The sequence below is a fragment of the Erinaceus europaeus genome, chromosome 5 (assembly GCF_950295315.1).
Source record: "Erinaceus europaeus chromosome 5, mEriEur2.1, whole genome shotgun sequence".
Lineage (NCBI taxonomy): Eukaryota > Metazoa > Chordata > Mammalia > Eulipotyphla > Erinaceidae > Erinaceus > Erinaceus europaeus.
This window is the reverse complement of record NC_080166.1, coordinates 80510495-80533906: the sequence shown is the minus strand read 5'-3', so window position 1 is coordinate 80533906 and position 23412 is coordinate 80510495. Positions and strand designations below refer to the sequence as shown.

Below are 23412 nucleotides of genomic sequence, written 5' to 3'. Positions count from 1 at the left end.
AAAGATAGACACCTGCAGACCTGCTTCACCGCTTGTGAAGTGATTCCCCTGCAGGTGGGGAGCCAGGGGCTCGAACCAGGATCCTTATGCTGGTCCTTGCACTTTGCACCACATGCGCTTAACCCGCTGCACCACTGCCCGAATCCTTGATTTTATTAATTTTTTAAATTATCTTTATTTATTGGATAGAGCCAGTCAGAAATCAAGAGGGAAGGGGGTGACAGAGAGGCAAAGAGACAAACACCTGCAGACCTGTTTTGCCATCCATGAAGCTTTTCCCCTGCAGATGGGGACCAGAGGCTTGGACCTGGGTCCTTGCACACTGTAGTGTGCATGCTTAACCATGTGTGCTGCCAGCTGGCCTCAAGTCCATTTCTTTCTACCATACTTTACCACCACTCAAATAGAAGCCAGTATCATTATGTGACCACTTGGTAAGCCCTAAAATATCAAATAAATGTACGGCATTCTTTTTAAAGTAAATCTCTAGAGTTCTTTGTACAATTCTAGTTTATATTTACTTTTAGATATCTTCCACTTTACTTTGGGGGAATTATCTTCTGGGAAGGGGACACTTTACTGGGTCCTGCCTCTTAGGTGTTGAGATGTGTTGTCATTGTAAAAGGTGTATTTCTGTGCTTGTTTTTCTATGCATTGTAGTTGCTTTGCTGTCAGTGGAGGAGGGTTAGACAGGCCTACTGTATTCCGTCAGCTTGGCTCTGCCCAGTCTATATGTACAACATTCTTAGCCACTCATCTGTTGTTGGATACCTGGCTTTGAGTATTTTTAAAGTAATTTTAAGAACTGTACACATAGACTGGGCAGAGCCAAGATGACGGAATACAGTAGGCCTGTCTAACCCTTCTCCACTGACAGCAAAGCAACTACAATGCATGGAAAAACAAGCACATTTTTGGTCTCTGGTCATGAATTCTAGTGGGAACTAGAGATGTAAAGGGCTGTACTTTCACACAATGTCTGCCAAACCCTTGTTCTGTTAAGGGCATGTGGTACCCACCAGTTCAGAAGAGATGCTCTGTTTGGTCATGGTGCCCACCTCAGGAACACGAGCCTTCACCTGTGCTTTGATGTAACATTTCTTTCCTCCAGCAAAACGGATACCTGTGATGCCCTAGGAAATAAAAATTTAGCTATTATCTCTCCATTTACTTACTAGTTCAGTGCACTTGTGAAGCGACCCCCCTGCAGTTGTGGAGCTGGGGGCTTGAATCGCGATCCTTACACCCATCCTTGTGCTTTGCACCATGTGCACTTAACCCGCTGCACTACCACCCAGCCCTCACAGGAGCCTGTTTAACCTCTGCATCTCTATCAGTCTGAGCTCATATTCCATGGTCATAGTTAGGAACACTGTAGGCTGCATTCATTTCAGCACCAGTTTTCCTTGAGTGGTAGAGTTTGTTGACCCAGCCTCCCTTCAGAGAGTGGGGTAGTTTCTACCATTGTTGTTCTACATTGGAGGCAAGGTCCTGTAGAGGCCTATAAGAAGGGTTATGATGCTGTTCCTGATGGAGATGACTAGTGATGGTGGAGAGAGGGATCTATGGGGCCAGGTGGTGGTGCACCTGGTTGAAGACACAGATTACAGTGTGCAAGGATACAGGTTCAAGCCCCTGGTCCCCACCTGTAGGGGAGATGCTTCACAAGTGGTAAAGCAGGGCTGCAGGTGTCTCTCTGTGTCCCTATTTCTCTCTCCCCTCTCAATTTCTCTCTGTCTCTATCTGATAATAAATAAAATATTTAAGAAAAAGAGAGAGGGATCTGTTAGAGGTCTAGGCCCATCATATCTATGTGGGAATCTCAGAATTCCCTAACTAGGGCACTGGGTTTTGGGGTGGCCTGGTAGTGACCTAAAAGGAGGTACATTACTTCTATCACCTGCATGGTAACCCCTTGAGAATGAAATAGCCAGGGGACCAGGCGGTGGAGCACTGGCTTAAGTGCACATAAATATGAAGCACAAGGACCTGCATAAGGATACAGTTTCAAGCCACCTGCAGGCAGTCTGCTTCATGAGAAGTGAAGCAGGTCTGCAGATACCTGGATTTCTTTATCCATATCTACCCCGCTCCTGTCTCAATTTCTCTCTGTCCTGTCCAATAAAATAGAAAAAAGAAAAATGGCCACTAGGAGCAGTGGATGCATAGTGCTGGCACCAAGCCCCAACGATAAAAATACAGAAAGAAGGAGCCCTACTTGATTATAAGCTTGAGATTGGTTACTAAGTTTTATTTTTAGATCTATTTTAAAATTTCTTTATTGGGGGATTAATGGTTTACAGTTGACAGCAAAACGCAATAGTTTGTACATGCATAAAATTTCCCAGTTTCCCACATAACAGTTCAACCCCCCACTAGGTCCTCCTCTGCCGTCATGTTTCAGTGCTCCCACAAAAATTCTCAGAAGATGCTGGCCCAGTTAACTGATATCATTAATTCCAACTTTTCCCAATCTGTCAAGCCTAGTAAGTAACTAGTAAGGCTTTCTATAACACCAGGAGCTACTCTTTGCTCCTAGGTCTTACTCAAGGCCTTGGATGCTTTGTTTTGTCCCTTGTGAGATACAAACATTGTCTCCTTGTCTGCCAAGGGGCCAACCTCAAGGGAAGGCTCAGTCGCAAGGCTCTAGCCTGGGCTGACAGCTCATCACTGATTCAGCATGCAGAGTGCAGCAAGGATAACAGTATGTTCTGCCCCCAGAGGGTTAACTTTCACCCTGATGATTAATTTCATGAGTAGTGTGTGAGCAAAAATGGTATTAAAATAGTATTAAAGGGCAGAAAATCTTATGCCATAATGATGTAGACGCCATCACAAATCCAAATTGCATCAGTCTTATGATGAGTTAGAGAAATGTTGGGAAGATATGGAACCTATTGCAGCACTGGTGCCAAGAGATGGGGGAAAATAAGTAATATATATATATATATATATATTTTTTTTTGCCTCCAGGGTTATTTCTGGGGCTCAGTGCCTGCACCATGAATCCACTGCTCCCGGAGGCCATTTTTTCCCCCTTTGTTGCCCTTGTTGTTGTAGCCTTGTGGTTATTATTGTTGTTGCTAATGTCGTTTGTTGTTGGATAGGACAGAGAGAAATGGAGAGAGGAGGGGGAGGCAGGGGGAGAGAAAGATAGACACCTGCAACCTGCTTCACTGCCTGTGAAGCGACTCCCCTGCAGGTGGGGAGCCAGGGGTTTGAACCGGGATCCTTTCGCTGGTCCTTGCGCTTTGTGCCACGTGTGCTTAACCTGCTGCGCTACCGCCCGACCCCCAAAATAAGCATTTCTAATCCCAGGGTTCTGGACAAGGGCTGTAGTTAAGGGGTAGAGTGCCACTTTGTATGCATGAGGCTTTGAGTTTGATTATTGGAACAAACAAACAAGGAAATAAAGGAAAAAAGAGGGTAAGATAGAAAAGGAAAAGAAGGGGGTTGGGCAGTAGCGCAGTGCTTAAGCGACATGCTGCAAAGTGCAAGGACCAACATAAGGATCCTGGTTTGAGCCTCCAGCTGCCTACCTGCAGAGCAGTCACTTCACAAGCGGTGAAGCAGCTCTGCAGGTGTCTTATCTTTCTCTCCTCTCTGTCTTCCCCTCCTCTCTTGATTTATCTCTGTCCTATCCCACAACAATGACATCAATAACAATAGCAACCACAACAATGATGAAACAAGGGCAACAAAAGGGGAAAAAATAGCCTCCAGGAGCAGTGGAATCGTAGTGCAGGCACCGAGCCGCAGCAATAACCCTGGAAGCAAAAAAATAAAATAAAAAAGGAAATGAATAAACAAATCAAGGGCTCCCAGCTCAGGAATAAGTTTTCTTAAATGAAGAACAAAGTTAAAAGTAAGTTATGTGAAAGGGTACTGATAGAATGTTATACCTCAGAGTCCCCCCCCAAAAAAAAAAAAAAAAAACAGCTGGCTGGTCACCCCAGAGAACAGAGAGAGAGAAGAGAGACCCAATTCTTCCAAAGCTCCTTATTATTTGCCTTGAGGCCTCCTTGAGCATATACACAAATGAAATTCTTTTCATTTATTTCTCAGAGATGCAAGTGACATTATTCCTGTTTCATAGAGGAGAGCTTCTAAGCTCCAGGAGTGGTTCTCAACTCAGTGAGTTAGAATCACATAGAGAGATTTAAAAAACATTTTTTAATATTTATTTTTCCCTTTTGCTGCCCTTATTGTTTTTCATTGTTGTAGTTATTATTGTTGTCGTTGTTAGATAGAACAAAGAGAAATCAAGAGAGGAGGGGAAGACAGAGAAGGGGAGAGAGAGACACCTGCAGACCTGCTTCACCACCTGTGAATCAACTCCCCTGCATGTGGGAAGCTGGGGGTTTGAGCCAGGATCCTCTTGCCTGTCCTTGCGCTTTGTGCCACATGCGCTTAACCTGCTGTGCTACTGCCCGACTCTACATGGAGAGATTTTAAGACATAGGCAGCTGGGTGCTTCCAGAGATCCCCATTTAATTGGCCTAGGGTGGTGTTCAGACCTTGTGTACTTAAAGGCCCTTGGGTGCTTAGAACTATAGTCAGGTAAGGATCACTGGTTTAGAAAAAGAGTGTCTGTTTAGGATAAAGCCATGTATTAATGACTGAAGTGGCTTCTTGGAGATTGTTTTGGTGCTCTGCTCCTCCTCCAATTCATATGTTGAAACCTAACATCCAATGTGATCATATTAGAGATGCGTGCCGTTGGGAAATAGATCAGAAAGGGATTAGTGCCTTTATACAAGAGACCCCAGAAAGCTATCTTCTGCTCTGAAAGGATATAGACACAGTCATCCATGATCCTGGGAGGAGGCCCACACTAGATACTGAACCTACTAGCACTTTAATCTTGGTCTTCCCAGCTTCCTAAATGTTGAGAAATAAATATATATCATCCATAAGTCACTCAGTCTATGGTGACTTGTTGTGGCAGAAAATGTACTAGGACACAGCCTTTGGACCCAAGTTACTTCTGTACCAGTGGCTCATAAACTTTCCCTTATATCAAAATTACCTAGAGGACCTGCTAAATAAAACACGGGTTGAGTCTTATCCCCAGGATTGCTGATTTAGTGAATCAGCAGTGGGGCCTAAATGTTGCATTTCTAACAAGACATGCTGCCACCAGTGGCCCAAAGAATACATTTTGAGAACCACAGCAGTTTGCTATGCTAATTTCCCACAGTCTGCTGCTCTGATTCTGCATGTCAACCTAGGACTCATGGTCTGAAAAATAGAAAGTAGGTGAGGGAGGTTACACCCCCCCCGTGTAGTATGTGCTCATGATTCTAAACCCTTATTACTTTAAATATAAGATGGAAGGGAGGAAATGCCATATGACCTTTCCCCAAAACATGAGTTAATGATATTGAAGGGTTCCTATCCCTGAATATGAGTCTAATTGAGCTGACTCTGATGGTCTGCCGGGCTAGTGTGGGGGTGCCTCTTCTTGGGCACATACTCTCTGGGTTGGAGAGATGGTGACTGGAGCCAGCCTAGGCTGCTACTCACTCAGTGACGTGCGCGCGAGAGAGAGATGACCCAGGAACCGAGCTGGTGGTGGTGAGGCAATTCAATTCTTCACTGATCAGAGAGCCAAGGCTTTTAAAAGTCGGACCCGGAAGTGGCAAGTCGGAAACGGAAATGGCTTGACATGGTTTGGAAAGGGGCGGAGAAAGGCAAAAGGGGCTGGGAAAGGTAGGAACTTCCTTAGCAACTGTTGCGAGGGTTTTAACTGGTAGGATTAATAATACCCTGCAGGCAGGGAGAGTCTTGAGGATAGAAAGAAGATAGATCAAAGGAATGGAATGGGTGGGTATCTTTCAGGCAAAACAATGATTATGTAGATAATAAGAGAGCAGGCCATAGTATCAGGAATGCAGGGTGCTTTGTGAGGCAGGGAGTCTGATAAGACGAGGCAAACCTTGGGGGGGGTTGTGCCCCTCCTCGATCGATCTCTCAGTAGAGAGAGAGAGAGACTGACAGGATGGATGTCCCCTCAAGTCAAGCCCTTCCAACCTCAACCACATCCTCACAATTTCCCTACAATGGTCTACACACTGCAAAGGGAACTGAAGTCCTGGAAGAGTGGGGCCTGTGTCAAGTAATTTACACATATTAACCACTATGTCTAGCTACAGACCTACATCAAACAATGAAATATATTAAGAGATTAAACAGAGGAATGGAAGTCAAATGAACCTTCTACTTTTGCAAACAGACAAGGGCTTAGAAGTGGGTGATAATGAAGAAATTGACTAACAAAGATAATGAATGCGGAATCAAATGATCTAACATTCTTTCATCCAGTCTAGTAATTGTTTTCTAGTTGTCCTTTTTGTCTTTGTAGGGAGTCTTATCTATTTCTGTGGCTTTAACTATAAGTTCCCATGAAGGGCCAGGGGCCCTTTTCTAGTGGGGCACTTTGGAAATCTTTGAGGTTTTCTGTTTGTTTTTGTTTTATTGTCATCATACAGATTGGGGTCATTGCTGACCTGTGCTGGGCAGGGACTGCAGGTATCTGGGGGGAATCATTAAGAACCCTGGGTCCTGGGGTGGAAAACCTATCTGTGCCTAGAATTTAACATATAAACATAAAACATATTCTTTTTGCATGTTTTTAATGGATACAGTGAATTTCCTAGGGGAGCAACTACTATAACAATGGTACTTTATTTTGTTCACTGCTTGAGAAACTACCTGGTATTTAACTTGCTAGTCCATATAGTAGATCAGTCTGCATTTTAGGGACAGTGGTTCAACTCCAGAGGCAAATATAAGATATTGTGTTACCTGTAAGTATTTCAGGCTGTCTAGTTAATATGAAGAGCAAATTTTACTATAAATGATTTTCCTTTATTTCTTCTGGATATTATAGTTGAGAGCAATGATGATTTGTTAAATCAATAAGGTACTCACAAATCTAAAAGAATTGGCTACTGGATATCCTTAATTTATCATAATTTCTCCCCTCAACCCCCACCCACCTTTTATTTTCCCTTTTGCAGAGTTGGGGTATTCTACATGTGTGACTTCACCACTGAAGGGCCAACTTTTCATTCTTTTAAATTCAGATAGTCAGAGAGACGAGAGAGGAAGAGATGCCACAATGAGTTTTCCTCAATGTCTTAGCATTCCTATGTGGTGTCAGGGTATGGACCCTGGGCATGCATCCTACTGGGTGCGCACTGACTGGCCCCTCCTGTAATAATTTCTAGTGAGAATTTTTTGTCATATAAATGGATCATTAGGTCTGACTTAAACCGACAGCATTGTTATTTTTGTGGGCATGACTATCTTGAATGTAACTCATACACTATGAACTAGTCCTCTCTCTCTCTCTCTCTCTCTCTGTGTTTTAATTTCTTTGGATATTGGCAAGGATTTTCCTTCACCTAACTCTAGTCAGGCTCCTTTGATTTCACTTTTTTTCATAGGGCTGACCTTGGGTTCTATTTTGACCCATTTATTCTAATTATAGCAAGAATTTTGCTGATTAAGCCTTGGCCTCACCACCCCTCATATTATCATCCTGATCTGCCTTCAAGTAAAAATCCTGTTAAGTCAGCTGAGCAAGGAATTACTCTACCTCTTAGTAATTTTCCATCTACAAGCACCTCCACTCTTCTCTTTGGTTTTAAATTCTTAAAAAAATTTTTTGATGCCCGTGTTGCACTTATGGTTATTGATGTCATAGCTATTGTTGTTGTTGGATAAGACAGAGAGAAATGGAGAGAGGAGGGGAAGACAGAGAGGGGGAGACAAAGACAGAAACCTGCAGACTTGCTTCACTGCTTGCAAAGCAACCCCCCTGCAGGTGGGGAGCTGGGGGCTTGAACTGGGATCCTTATGTTGGCCCTTGTGCTTTGCACCACCTGCGCTTAATCCGCTGTGCTACTGCCCAACCCCCTTAAAACTTTTTAAATTATCTTTATTTATTGGATAGAGACAGCCAGAAATTGAGAGGGAAGGGAATGATAGAGAAGGAGAGAGACAGAGAGGCACCTGCAGCATTGCTTTAACACTCGCAAAGCATTCCCCCTGCAAGTGGGGGCCGGGGGCTTGAACCTAGGTCCTTGTGCGTTGTAACATGTGTGCCTAACCAGGTGTGCCACCACTCGACCCCCTGGTTTTAAATTCTTATTTTCCCTATTATAATCAGCTTTGAGCCTGACCGCTCTCCCTTACAACAGAGTACCACTCTAGAAGCCCCTTTTAAATAAAGTTGTCCTCTCTTCCTTCTCGCCCTCCACAACCTCCTCCCTCTCCCCCGCCCCTTTTTCTTTTTTATCACCAATGTTATCACTGGGGGGAGGGGTTCAGTGCCTACAGAATGAATCCATCACTCCCAGTGGCCATTTCTTCCATTTATTTATTTATTTATTTTTATTTGATTGGACAGAGAGAAATAGAGAAGGGAGGAGGAGACAGAGGGAGAGATAAAGAAGGAGAGAGAAAGCAGCACTGTGTCACCACTTTGTGAAATGTCCCCCCTGCAGGTGAGGAACAGAGACTTGGACACAAGTCCTTGTGCATGGTAATGTGTGCACTTAACTGGGTACACCACCACCAAACCCCTAAGTACTTTTTTTTTTCTTCTTAACAGTATAGAGCCATAGGGCCTGGAGCACTTTGTTTAGTGTTATTCCTTCTCAGGATATTCCCCACCTCCACTGGGAAATTTCTACTAAAGTCTTGGTAGATTCATTACTAGAAGAGACTGTTCATTTACATGTAGGAATCTTTCTTAATCTGGCTCCAGTTAGGCATCCTTTTCCTTCCCTTCCCCATCTTCAGTCACATGGGATGCTCAGAACTCCAGAGCAGGTCTGTGCACTTGCAATCAATATTCATTCCCTGGCCTGGGAAGTCCTACCCCTATTCTGCTGCTTGAACTCCTAATCAATTTTCAAGTCCAGATTTAACAATCACCATCTCTGTGAAACTCACTTTAGCTCCCTGATTGGCCGTGATCACATCCCTTCTGTGCACCACAAATTCTGTTCACAGTTTCAGTGTAACCTGGTCCCCAGGCTCACCAGAGTCTCCTGAACTGGACTATCCTTAAAGGAGGGAGCAAGTCACCTTTGCATCCTCTGTGCATCCCCATGCACATGGTAGGCCTCACAAACACTTCTTGAATTTGACAGGTGACTTAAAATTAGGAGAAAGTAATAGTAAAGGTACCATAGTGGCTGACTGATATTGTTTTAAAAAATTTAAGCTAGTTTAAACCCACTCTAGGTTTTATCCATTCATCAGGAAAAAAAATGTTCTACTCACCAGTTCTGACTTCAAAAAATGTAGAAGCTATCAGAGAATTGATCAGTTTATAAAATATTTGTGGCCCTGTTGGCCTATGAGAACAAAATACAACCAATATCAGTATTAGAACCAAAAGATTCTTAAATAGAAATATAGTTTTTGGATTAAAATATTCTAAAATTATATTCCTGATATACACACATTTTGAGAGACAGCTGGATCTTATTCACTGGTGTATTTGCAAATCTTGATATTATAGCACATCAGGAGTATTCAGCTTTGTTCTGGATTGAATGATGCATATGTGGGAGTTGTGTTTCATAATTTATATTTAGGAGCACAAAGAAATACATGCTTTTACCTTGTCCTGGGTCTTGCAGTAAAAGCCTCTAATGAATCCAGAGAAATTACTATGTCCACTCACCAGAGCCATTTGAAAATATGATTAATAAAAGTATATCTGGACATACCCTGGGCTGCAGAGCCTGTCCCCAAGTCAAAGTGCACTCTGAACATAACCAGTCCTTGTCATCAAATGATATCTAATGTCTTATAGCACCAGGGCCTAATGTTAGCATCTATTTGGTGTTCAAAAGGACATATAAAGTGTGTTTTGGTATGAGAAAGGGGGATATTTTCACTCAAATGAAAAGCAGTTTCAGTTTTTTTTTCTTCAGTGAGAGAAAGGTTGATGATATGTTTGTAGGCCAATAAACTATCAGAAGAGACATTATTTTCAAGAGCCCTTTTTCATTATGAAGTCTCACCTACTCCATGTACAGATTTAACAAACATAAACAATAATGTCTCTTTCTCATCTTAGAACATGAAAGAGACTAAGATATTTGTGCTGGTCGACAGGAAAGTAGGCCTGGAATGACACTTTAGTTTTCAGATTGTACAATGAAGCACTGATGCATAGCTCAACATCTCAAATTGCCTGCAAATTGAATTTCTGAAAACAAACACGTTTGCCCTTTTCAAAGAAGACTTGGTTATTTTATCTGTAATAAACCATGGTCAGAAAACATGATATAGTAGGGAGGTTTCTTCTGGTTATTTTTCTGGATGAAGTGGGAAATCTGAAGAACTGAAAAAAGCATGTGAAGAGGTCATTCCTATTGTTGATAAGACTATTAGGTTATTAAACTTTCCCTCTTTTCTGTATGCCCATATTTTGAAATCTTCAATATATATTCAATATATGTATAGCTTAAACATTTCACTCTCCATGTTATAGAAAGCTGCTTGGAAAGAAATAGCTCTTTCAAGTCTTTTTACCAAGAATTTATATAGTTTACAAACCTGGTCTGTCCAATACAAAGGAATCTTCCCCCCCCCCTTTCTTTCTTTTTTAATATAAAAGACAAAAGTGTGGTCCTTTCTCAGAGAGAATGTGTTGCATGATGTATGTGGGTTAGTAGGACTTCAATGGCCATTAAGAAAAGTTACTGTTTGGATTTGTATGAGAGATGCTGCTTCTTTCTGAATTAGGACATTTTCCCAGGCTTACCCAGTTAAATTCCCTAAATGCATGACATATACTTACATTCTGGAAGTCATTAACTTCAATTGCTTCTTCAGCTCCACTTCCCATTTTAAAGGTCTCCAAGTTGTTCCCAGCATCTATTTCCATTGACCCATCTTGTAATTTGCCATTGATACTCATGGTATAGTGGACATTGTAAATCTGGAAGGGAATGTAAGAGTTAGTAATGTGAATACCATAATGCCAACCGGACTTCCCAAGGCAGATGACCCCACCATGTGTTCTGGAGCCCCACTTCCCCAGGCTGGAAGTGTGGATCGACCTGTCAACGCCCATGTTCAGTGGGGAAGCAGTTACAGAAGCCAGACCTTCCACCTTCTGCACCCCATACTCTCAGAGGCATAAAGAATAGGAAAGCTGGGAGCTGGACGGTAGCGCAGTGGGTTAAGCACACATGGTGCAAAACACAAGGACCGGTATAGAGATTGCGGTTTGAGCCCCTGACTCCTCTCCTGCAAGGGGGTCGCTTCACAAGCGGTGAAGCAGGTCTGCAGGTGTCTATCTTTCTCTCCCCGTTTGTCTTGCCCTCCTTTCTCCATTTCTCTCTGTCCTATCCAACAACAACAAGGGCAACAAAAAGGGGGGAAATGGTTTCCAGGAGCAGTGAGTTCATAATGCAGGCACCAAGCCCCAGCAATAACCTTGGAGGTAAAAAAAAAAAAAAAGAAAAGAAAAGAAAAGAAAAGCTATCAGGGGAGGGAATGGGATATAGAGTTCCGGTGGTGGGGACTGTGTGGAATTTTGCCCCTCTTATCCTATGGTCTTGTCAGTGTTCCCATTTTATAAATAAAAATTTAAAAAAAGAGTTAGTAATGCTTTCTTTTTAGAACAGTTTAGGGCTAGGGAGATAGCACAGTGGTTATGTAAAAAGACTTCCATGTCTGAGGCATAAAGGGTTCCACATTCAATCTCTAGCACCATCATAAACTAGAACTGAAAAGTGCTCTGGTAATACATACATACATGCATACATACATGCAAACATATGTACATACAATTTTCTTTTTCTAGAACAATTCAGTGTTTATCTCTAGACATGAAGTATATGAGCTACGTTTCATATCTACCAGAGATACGCTGAATCATCCTTAACAGAAATACGTTCACATGCGATAATTCCATCCAGATACCAATCACTTGATGGAATGATCTCTTTAAAAATCTTTAAAGTAAAACTTTTTAACAGTTTCTGGTACTAATTCAAAGTGATTAGCTAATTCCAGTGATTAGCAGTCCCGCTTGCTCATGGAAGAAGCATCTGGGTACAGTCTCCAGATGTCAAGTCTAGGTTTCCCCCTAAAATCAAGTGAAATCCTGTAGAAATAAGCTTTGACATAGGTCTTCTTTTACTAAAAGTCAGCTCTGTTAGCAGTGAAACCCACTGATGAGTAAATGGGAATGGAGGAGGCAGAGGTTATCAGAGTTGTTGACTAAACATGCCCCCAGTGGCACCTCAGCTTGAAAGCTTTTTAATTCTTTGGTCAAGATTTGACCTTGTGTTTGACTTACAGTAAGTCTTGCAATGTGATTCAGATATGCCTGCTATTGAGCAGCATTTGTAGAGAGCAAGGTCAATGTGCACATCTGTTTCTATTCAACACGGGAGTTACTCATTCTAATCACTCCATGGGACAGACATATGGTGTTGTAAGGCAGTTCGTTATGAGCAGGGAGGGAGACTTGGCAATACAGAAGAAGCTGATCTAGGAATCAGAAAAACAGGTGGTCATACCACTTCTCCCTGGGTTTAGGGAATTGCTTCTAGGGTAAAGTGGAGAAGCTGGGCCTCAGACGGAGTTTTCATTTATACTCTTACAGCTCTGAGGTTTCACATAAGTGGCCCAGAAGTGAGGGAAGCAGAGAGGTGGGGCAGTGGAGCTTCTTTGTTCTCTATTCATCCATTACCAGGGGTGGGGGTGGGGGGTCTGCTTCTCTGTTTGTGGGGGCATCCCGCCCCAGGCTTGCTTCTTATTTATTTATTTATTTATTTATTTATTTATTTATATTATTGGATAGAGACAGAGAGAAATTGAGAGGGGAGGGGGGAGACAGAAAGGGAGAGAGACAGGGACATCTGCAGTACTGTTTCACCACTCATGAAGGTGGGGACCAGGGACTTGAACCTGGAACCTTGTGCACTGTAATTGTGTGTTTAACCAGGTGTGCCACTGCTTCCTCCTCCCCCCACCACTGCTTCTACTTCTTCTTCTTTTTTTTTTTGCCTCCAGGGTTATCGCTGGGGCTTGGTGCCTGCACTATGAATTCACTAATCCTGGAGGCCATTTTTTTCCCCATTTTTGTTGCCCTTGTTGTTATTGTTATTGTTGTTATTGCTGTTGTTGTTGAATAGGACAGAAAGAAATGGAGAGAGGAGGGGAAGACAGAGAGGGGGAGAGAAAGATAGACACCTGCAGACCTGCTTCACCGCTTGTGAAGCGACCCCTTTGTAGGTGGGAAGCTGGGGGCTTGAACCAGGATCCTTATGCCAGTCCTTTCACTTCCCACCACGTGCGCTTAACCCACTGCACCACCCCTCCACCCCCCTTCTTTAAGAACAAAGAGATGAGTGAATTGGAGATTAAAATCAAGAACATCTTTGATTTTAACCTTCCCTTCAGTCACCCTCAAATTCTTATCAGTCTTATGTTTTGAATTTCTGAGTACAATTTTAAGAAAAATTCTGTCATTAAAACATATATATATATATATATATATATATATTAATTTGAGATAGATATAGAGAGAAACCTAGAGAGGGAAGAAGGGAGGGAGGGAGGGAGGGAAGGAAGGAGACTGACCTACAACACTGCTTCAGCAGTCCTGAAGTTTTCCCCCTGTAGGTAGGTAACAGGGCCTTGAACTCTGCTCCTTGTGCACTGTAATGTGTGTGCTCAACCAGGTGTGACACCACCTGGCCCTAGTCATTAAAATCTGGAAATCAGAAGGTCCAAAGAGTTCTCTTAGTTTTAGACAATCAGTGAACTAGGTTAAGAAATAATCCAGGAGGAAGACCTAGGCTGGGGGTGAGAGTGCTTTGCAGAAAATTAAGAAATTTCGCACATGTATCAAAGACTGTATTGGCTATAAACCATTTATTCCCCTTCCCCCCCAAAAAAAAAAATCCATACCCTGCCCTTCTCAGTTTTCTGTTGTCCTGATAGAATATTCTTTGTGTTACAAGGAATAGATGACTTCTTATCTCCTAGGAACTGGTGGAGTGTCACTACTCTGGGTCGATTTTTTCATATAGAAAAAGACAGAGAGAAGGAGAGACACCACAATACTGACATGAAGTCTACTTGTGCTCAAACGTAGGTCATGTGCATGGTAAAGCAGGTACCCATCCAACTAAGCTATCTTTTTGAAATATTTTTATTTTTTTTTTATTTTACCAGAGCACTACTCAGCTGGCTTGTGGTGATGACAGGGATTGAACTTGAGACTTCAAGAATAAATGTGTTTTGCATAGCACGAGGCTATCTTTCTAGCCCCAGGTAAACTATCTTGCAGCCCTGGAAATGGGTGACTTTCTTTTCTCTTTTTTTCTTTTTTCCTTTTCTGAATAAGAAGAATATGTGTGTGTACATACATAGTATATATAGAATTTTTTTTTTTGCCTCCAGGGTTGTTGCTGGGGCTATGAATCCACTGCTCCTGGAGGCTATTTTTGTTGCCATTGTTGTTGTGCTTGTTGTAGTTGTTATTGTTGCCATAGCTGTCGTTGTTGTTGGATAGGACAGAGAAATGGAGAGAGGAGGGGAAGACCGAGAGGAGGAGAGAAAGACAGACACCTGCAGACCTGCTTCACCGCTTGCGAAGCGACCTCCTACAGGTGGGGAGCCAGGGCCTCGAACCGGGATCCTGACGCCAGCCCCTGCGCTCTGCGCTATGTGCGCTTAACTGGCTGCGCTACCACCTGACTCCCAGAATTCTTAAAGGGGAAGGAATGAGGGCTGATAAAAGATACTTCCCTCTTAGTATCAGAGCAGTAAGACAGAATTGCAAATAGCTCAGGTTTAATTCAAGTTATATTTTCTCCCTCATTATGAAGAATGGCTGCTACATGGACAAAGGATAAGGTAGATGTTGTTACTGGATTATTACTTAAAAAAAAAAAAACCTCATGGTTATAAGACACACAGAGAGTTCTTTTATTTCATTGACAGAGATGTATAAACAGCTTTGTTAGTACCTATTTAAGCAATAGGATTCATTTAGAAGAATACAAAATAACTGCATCCTATTTATTTCACCCACTTCTCAGTGCCCCCCCCCCCATTTCCTACTGAAGATTTTCCATTCCTGCCTCCCAAGTTTGCCTGATCATAGGAACCAATTGCAGGGTGTTCTGATTTAGTAGAATTGGCACAGAACCCACCAATCTGTTTTTGCTTTGCACCTCAGGTGATCCTCATAATCAACCCAGTTAGGAAAAACAGTTTTCTTTGGCTAAGCCCAAGCTTTCTGCAGGTTTAGAGAACAGGCTCTGTTCTGTCTCTGTGCTCTCATAGCTGTCATCCCATGCACTAGTTCTGACTGTTGAAAGGAACAAGGTAGATGACATGCATTGGCCTGAGTGTCCTTAGCCCATGTGAGAAGGCTCTATCTTTTAAAAGCAAAGCAAAGCAAAACAAAACAAAACACATTACAGGAGTGGCGGGAGATAGCATAATGGTTATGCAAAGAGACACTTGAGGCTCCAAAGTCCCAAGTTCAATAAAAAGAAAACAAAACAAAACCAAAATTACACAAAAGTTTTTTTTATTAGTAAAGCAATAAATTTTCTAAGAAATTGTTTCTAAATTCTCAGTAGGTCTTAAGGAGACAAGATTGTTATGCCAGAAGATTGGCTTCTGGTCCTAATTACACACACACACACACACACACACACACACACACACACACACACACACACACACACACTGTCCTTCCTACAGTAGCCCCACACCTAGGCATGGGCGTTATACCCTCTGCAATGGAGTTTTAGCCCATCTTTTGTAAGTGATACACTTCTCGCATGGGGCAGCATTGAGACATCTGTGCTTTCCTGAAACGACTGCGAGGTGGGGGGGCAAATAGTCCAAAGTTATTTCCAAAGTCCTGGGCTCTGAGCTCAGGAGGAGGCTGTGCTCATGGAGCAGTAATCACATTATCTACTCTGAGCCCAGAGTGGTTGACACCTCAGGCTATTTCTAGCCAAGTACAATGAAGTTTATTATTTGCCAAAATTCTGCTCAATATGGTGCTTTTACAGCCAACGATATTTGCTAATGAGTTTCTACTCAACTCTGGGTTCTATAAGATTAATTACAGGTTTGGGGCAATTTCTAGAAAAACCACTGTGAGAATAAAGACTCAAAACAATGATCTCATCTCTGTTTCCCATAGGATAGGGTTGTCAGTTATTTTATATTGGTAAGCAGTTCCCATATTTCAATGCCTTGTTCTATTCACAATAATATGGATAAAACACAGTCTCAATATTTGAGTGCAGTCACACCCCACCATTTTAGCACTCAGATGGTTCAGAGTCCTCTGACTGAGGTGAATTATGATCACTTTTCCTCTACAATGTGATATAGAAGCACAGACAGTTCTCAGTGGGTGGGGAGTCCACGGGCTGAGTATGCCTGTTTCTGTTTGACAGATTTAACATTTGCGATTATGTTTTTTAAAATATATTTTTCAATATTTATTTATTTATTCATTCCCTTTTGTTGCTCTTGTTCTTTTATTGTTGTAGTTATTATTGTTGTTAGTGATGTCATTGTTGTTGGGATAGGAAAGAGAGAAATGGAGAGAGGAGGGGAAGACAGAGAGGGAGAAAGACACCTGCAGACCTGCTTCATCGCCTGTGAAGCAAGCCCCCTGCAGGTGTTGGGGAGCTGGGGGCTTAAACCGGGATCCTTACACCCGGATCCTTATGCTGGGTCCTTGCACTTCGCACCACGTGCGCTTAACTCGCTGCATTACCACCTGACTCTTCCTTGTTGTAGTTATTGTTGTTGTTGATATTGTAGTAGTTGGATAGGATAGAGAGAAATGGAGAGAGGAGGGGAGATAGAGGGAGAGAAAGAAAGACACCTGCAGATCTGCATCAAAGCTTGTGAAGTGACTCCCCTGCAGGTGAGGAGCCGGAGGCTCAAACCGGAATCCTTATTCTGGTCCTTGTGCTTTGCTATACGTGCGCTTAACCTGCTGCACTACCACCCGACTCCTGAGATTGTTTTGTTTGTGTGGTTCAGATTTGTATTTAGAGAAAGCAGCCCTATGGACATATTATGGATACTTGGTGTCAGATCTACTCTGTTTAGTATTTCATGACTTGTTTACTGCAGACTTAATTAACATAGATCAGAATAAAATATTTTTGGGGAAAAAAACTATCATGATTTTCTTCATTCTCCTGCCTGAATAAGAAACAGCAATAACTTTGATTGTTGGCAATAAAACACGATTCAGTATTGCTCTGTATTCCTGGAATTTAATACTGTTTTGTTGAACCAGATAACCAAATGTCTGTGGTAAAGCAAAAGGTATGAGAAAAAGAGTCATGATATTTTCTATGATCATTTACTTCTCTTTTTAGATGTTTGCCAGCTAACTGTGTTTGCCTTGGATAATTAAATGCAAAATGATAACTCATTTAAATATATACATCATTACAGAAATCTTTACCAAAGGCAAACAATGCTATTTTTATTTCCAAATGACCTATACCATAAAGGTTTTGCCATTTAAAACATGGCATCTACATTCAAATATCATAGTTTCCCAAGGGATGACAATCTAAACCCTGCTATTAATAGAGATACAGATCTTGAAATTATTCTGATGTTCAGATTTGTTACTTCCAAATATGAGTATCATCTGCTCCAGCTTCTATATTTAAAATACAAATACATTAAGGTACTTTTCAAACATATACAAAATACTGTGCAATTCTGATCTCACAAGTCAATGCTTATAAATTTAATATAGTCTCTAAAACAGACTCAGTGCTAAATGGCATGCTTGTCTACATTAGGCATTTGAGTTAAAAATACAAATTATGCAGTGACTGCAGAAGATGTGATGTGTAAAATGGTTGAATTGCTTTCAGCACCATTTTCTCCAAGTACTGGAATTTGTTCATGCTTTGAATTTCATGGTGGGGACAGCAGTCACAGTTTCTCGGAGGGTAGTGATTAAGAAACAGCTCTTTGTGTATTCAGTGGAGATGGAATTCTTTTCCACTAGTGGAAATAAGCTTATACCAGACCTGGCAGTGGTCATCAAGATAAAGCGCTCTCCTTCACATAGCTGAACAAAATTTAGAGTATTTAGAGAACACACTGCAATTCTGCCTAGTCAGGTTAGAAGCACTTTATATTTTCCTCCATAGTCTGTAGGACCTTTAAAACAAATAGTTGCATATAAAGTAGAAGAGCACTTTGTGAAACATTTACTGTGACATCACAAGTCATGAGGCCAGCGTTGATTTTTAGAGCTTTGCCACCTTTAAGGAAGTTAGACAGCCTTTCCCCCTTTAGAGCAAGAAAGGGAGCATTCATATTCACAGATCACAAAAATGAAAATAGACAATACCTCAAAGGCCAAATTCACCACCAGTTACTGGGTCTAAATATTCTCCCACTGTCTGTGTTCTAGGTTTTTAAACTTACAGGCTCTTCCAGGTGGAAGAAACCATAGAGGTTATTTAGTTCCCGTTCTTCCCTAAGTATAGGGTAACTGGGGCCAGAGCGGCAGACTTGTTTTATTCAGGATATCAGACAGTTGGACGGTGTGAAAGAAGCATCAGGCTGAAATCTACCAAGAGGGGCTTTCTTCCCAATTGTCCACAGTACTGCCCTACTACTCAGTGCTTTAATGGTTGGTCCTAAAATTTGGATTTTTTTTTCTTTTTAGTACTTTCATTTATTCATTACTTAATGGGTGACAGATACAGAGAAAAGATACAGAGACCAGGGCCCTGATCAGCTCTGGCATTTGGTGATGCTGGGGATTGAAGCTGGAATCTCAGAGCCTCGGGCATTAAAGTCTTTTGGGAAACCATTAGGTAGCCTCCCCAGCCCTGGACTTTTCCATGAAGTTGCAGATGAGCAGTAAAGTAAGTTACTGAGTGTGCTTGGATGGAACCTAAGACTGTAAAGTGCTTGGGGAGGCGCTGGAAGACGGCGCCCCCTCGCGGACTGGTGTTCTGGCTCCATCCAGCTGGGGACCAGGCGGTGAACGAGTGGACCCGCCACCACGCGCGCCTTGGGCCCCTGCGGACCGAGACTCGGGTGTGCGCCCAAGCGCGCGGCCCTGGGGACTTACGTGATTGTCGTTCCCCTTCCAGAAGTAGAAGGCCCCGATGGCCCCCAAAAGCAGCAGCACCGCTCCCGTAATGAGGACCACCGCTCCGACCTTGAGCAGCCGCGCGGGGCTGGAGGGCTTGACAGTGACCGTGGTGTAAGCCTGCGAGGCGGAGACAGAGCGGAAGGGTCAGGTCGGCTTAGCCCGCACCCAGCAGCTCCGGGTAGATGAGAAATGGCTCCCCGAGCTCCTGGGGGAGTCCCCCTCCGAGGCGCTCGCTCCCTTGGGTTCCTCGCACTCAGGCGGGAGGTGAAATAAGCAAACTTTCCACCGTGCGGGGGCAGCCCCCCCCCCCCCCCAGCCAGTCTGCTCCTCGGCCACAGAACCCTTCCGAAGCCTGGTCCCCTGCCCCCTGCTCCCTGGTGCAGACCGTGTCTCCTGCACACGCAGACGCACGGGGCGCTGCATTTGTACACATTTGGGCACCCACCTCCCACTTTCGTGGACACAAATCCCTGCCCCGGTCTGTGAATACGGACATCCATGCGTAGGGGGGTCCTGCGAGTGGACTAACCCAGCAGCGGGGCGGGCAACCCCGAGCGGTACTCACGGGGGGACTACAAAACTCGACGTCTTCGGGTCCCACCAGGGCGATGGGAACTTTGTCGCAGTTCTCGGCCATGGCTGCAGCGGGAGCAGGGAGTCACAGCGAGGCCCCGCGAATGTCCTGGGCTCTGTCCTCCTGTTGCTCGACGTGCGGGGCCTTTCAATGCCGTGCGCACAGGAGCGCGCACGCTGGAACCGGTCTCGCCTGGGCCCACCCAGAGGTCCCCACCCCTTCCAGCACCTCACCTCTCTCCTCTCTTCCCTCTCCAGGCCCCAGCAGCTGTGTGAGCTCCTCCTGCAATCTGGGTCACTCCCTCTTCTCTTTGCTCTCTCTCATTTCCTGCCCTCCCAAATATTTTGGTAATCCTGAGAGTGTCATGGTGGGCATAGGAAAGACTGGAGAAACGGAATCCTGTGACTCCCCAAAATTCTCAATTGCCAGGAATCTTTTCACATCTAAGAATCTTTAAGTTAAGTCAGAGGGCTATGCCAAGACACCCAGACCCAGTAAAAATTTATTAGTGACAATGTTGATTTACAAAATTATGAGATATCAGTGGTGTAATTCTGCACCATTCCCACCACCAGAGTTCTGTGGCCCTCATTCTCTCCACTGGGAATTGCAATAGCCCTCTCAGGATCACAGATATGGTCACAGATATATAGAAATAATAGTCAACCCATATCTGTATATTTATATATATCTGCCCCCCCTCCTATGGTCCTACCTTCTCTTTCCTTCTAAGTCATACCTACGCCTATTGCTACTTCTGAAGGTCCTTCCTGTTTTCCTTTTCGCTCTCCGGGTCCCAATAGAATTGGAGCTCAGAGCCTGTACTCATCTTCCCCTAACATTTCTCCCCCTCTGGGAGTATGGACACTTTTTAGGGTGCAGAAGTTGGAAGGCCTGGCTTCTGTAATTGCTTCTCTGCTGGACATGGACGTTGGCAGGTTGATCCATACCCCTAGCCTGTTTCTATCTTTCCTTAGTGGGGTAAGGCTCTGGAGAGGTGAGGTTACAGAGCACATTGGTGAGGTCATCCAGGCCCATTTTCTACTATGTCTTTGTAAAAAGAGAGCAGGATCTGCAGGTGGGCAGGGGGTACTGGCCTGGCATTGCTGGGTGGACACTGGGACTAGAGCATGGAGCAGGGCCTCAGAGATGATACTTGACATCCAGCTTGTGATGAAGAGGAGGAGGGTCAAGTGCAGCAGCTATGAAAGTTAGATAGGAGACGTTGGAACAGGCTGGAATAAGACTGCACTTTGATTGACTTGTCAAGTAAGTCAGCAAAGAAACAAACAAAAAATAATGAATCCCAGATGCAAATAAGGATCCATGTCATCCTATCACTGGCAGATGGCATTTCTAAAAGTGAAGAAACTCCATCAAACAAAAATAACAATGACAGAATGAACACTGCCCCCTCCAAAACCAAAACCAAAACCAAATCAAACAAAACCTACCTATTTAGTCAGAGGGATAACTAAAACTTATATACAGTCCCCATAAGCCAGAGCTGAGCAGTGCTTTAGTCTTCATCTTTCTAAAATAAAATCAATAAAAATATATTAAAAAGAAAGAATAGGAACAAAAGTAGAGGAGGGGAGAGTTTTTTCAGTTTGGGTAACGCCATCTGCCAGTACTAGCATGACATGGCACCTCATTTGGATCTAGGCTTTGCCAATTCATATCAGTCTCCATCTTTGTGCGGAGACTGTTGAAGATAAGCTTGTGAGAATGCATAGAAGGAACTGAACTGGCATGTCTCAGCAGAGGGAGGCTGGGTGGGCAGGACTCAACGGGTGTGTTTGGTTTATGAGAAGTTGTTGATAGGGTCCAGGAGCTGGTGACAAGCATGTTGGCAGTGGCTGGGAAGACAGGAGGACTGGAACAGATCTTCCACAGGAGTCTCTATATGACTCCTGGCAGCTATGGGACTTAGATAGATTGAATCTTCAGGCTTGGGAGGATTGGGAAAAAGTTAGGAGCCCAGTGGAAATGCAGAGCTCAAAAGGAGCAGTTGTGAGGGTGTGAATATGGCGAGAATGGTTTTATGTAACATTTAATGTGAGGAATTGAAAAGAGCAGGCAGTGGATGGATGTCCTGAGCTGGCCTTGGATTTAGATAGGGTGACCTTCATCTGCACATCTCATGAGACATAAGGTGATTGAGGCCCTTTCATGAGGACTTGATAAGGGCTTGTGCTGGGGCACTATGTGGCAGAATTCAAACATCCACTTTCCTTAAGGGAATTTCAGAAGGAATAAAAGGAGACACACAAGGGTTGGGCAGTGCACCCAGTTAAGGGTACACATTACCATGTGCAAAGACTTGGGTTCAACCTCCCCATCCCTACTTGTGGGGGTGGTGGTGGGGGAGTTTTATAAGCAACAAAGCAGTGCCACAGGTCTCTCCCCCTTCTCTCCTTCTCCCTCTCTCTCTCTGTTCCTTTCTCTCACCCCTCTCTTTCTCTCTCCCCTTCTTCCTCTTTCTTTCCTTCCCCTGTCAACATCTCTGTCCTATCAAATAATAGTGAAAAAAAAAAAGACACACATACACATAGTCAGAGAGTGGGAGGCCACCTAAGATAAAGTAGAAATATGTGGGGGAAAGGAGAGTTCTTGAAAGATGAGTGGGTCATGTCGTGTGCTGACCAAATGGAAGCATGAATCCACAGCAAGGCTTCTGGCTTTCATGATTAGGAGGCACTGGAGACACTAAACATTTTTTACCTGCTTTACTGGGTACAGAAGATGCATTACAGAAGGCTAAAGAGTGACTAACGATATTTGCAACTCATATTAGTAGACAAGAAATAGAGAGTTTCCAGGAATTGTTAGAGTACTACGACATGTAAAAGGAACATAAGCAAGGGATAGCGACAGTCCACAGGCAGAATAATCCAAATGACTCTTAAACACAAGACAACTTCTTGATTGTACTCATAAAAGAAAAGCAAATTAACAGTACTCCCTTTCACCTATCAGACTGGCAAAAAATAAAAACACTTGTTAGAACAATCTGTTGGAGAAAATGAAGGGAAATGATGTCCTTCCATGTGTTGGCTGTGGGCGGATGAGTTGTTATAACTCTGGAGAGCAATTTAGTTCTTAAATGCAAAGGGCAATTTCATTTTTGTGGATTTATCATGCAGATGTACTCAGAAGGATGGAACAATCACATATGTGCAAAGATACTATACGTGTTTGTTAGAACAAAGGACTAGAAACATCTTTAGTCCACAGCAGAGAATTTGTGGTAGATTCTCACAAAGGGATCTTGACAGTCATTTAGAAATACTGATGCAGGGAATCGGGCGGTAACACAGTAGGTTAAGCACAGGTGGCACAAAGCGCAAGGACCGGCGTAAGGATCCCCATCTGCAGGGGAGTCGCTTCACAAGCGGTGAAGCAGGTCTGCAGGTGTCTATCTTTCTCTCCCATTCTCTGTCTTCCCCTCCTCTCTCCATTTCTCTCTGTCCTATCCAACAATGACATCAATAACAACAATAATAACTACAACAATAAAAAACAAGAGCAACAAAAGGGAATAAATAAATAAATAAATATATAAAAAATGAAAAAGACAAATAAAAAAAGAAATACTGATGCAGCTCTCTCAGCTGGGTGAGCCCCAGGTCAACATGTGAGTAAGAGCACTTTGAGGGGCTTCGCT

At 43.3% G+C, this 23412-nt stretch overlaps 1 protein-coding gene across 1 annotated transcript in view; it reads right to left on the bottom strand.

Moving 5' to 3' along the window:
- The window catches only part of CNMD (chondromodulin), a 43454-nt gene extending 23559 nt beyond the window's left edge, over positions 1-19895 (bottom strand). Inside the window, exons 1-4 of the mRNA XM_007524644.3 lie at positions 19737-19895; positions 19148-19288; positions 10829-10969; positions 1020-1133 (exon numbers count right to left, since the gene is read on the bottom strand). Coding sequence (XP_007524706.1) covers positions 1020-1133; positions 10829-10969; positions 19148-19288; positions 19737-19808 — 468 coding nt within the window. The 5' untranslated portion in view covers positions 19809-19895. The remainder of the gene's footprint in view (positions 1-1019; positions 1134-10828; positions 10970-19147; positions 19289-19736) is intronic.
- Between the last annotated feature and the right edge of the window lie 3517 nt (positions 19896-23412).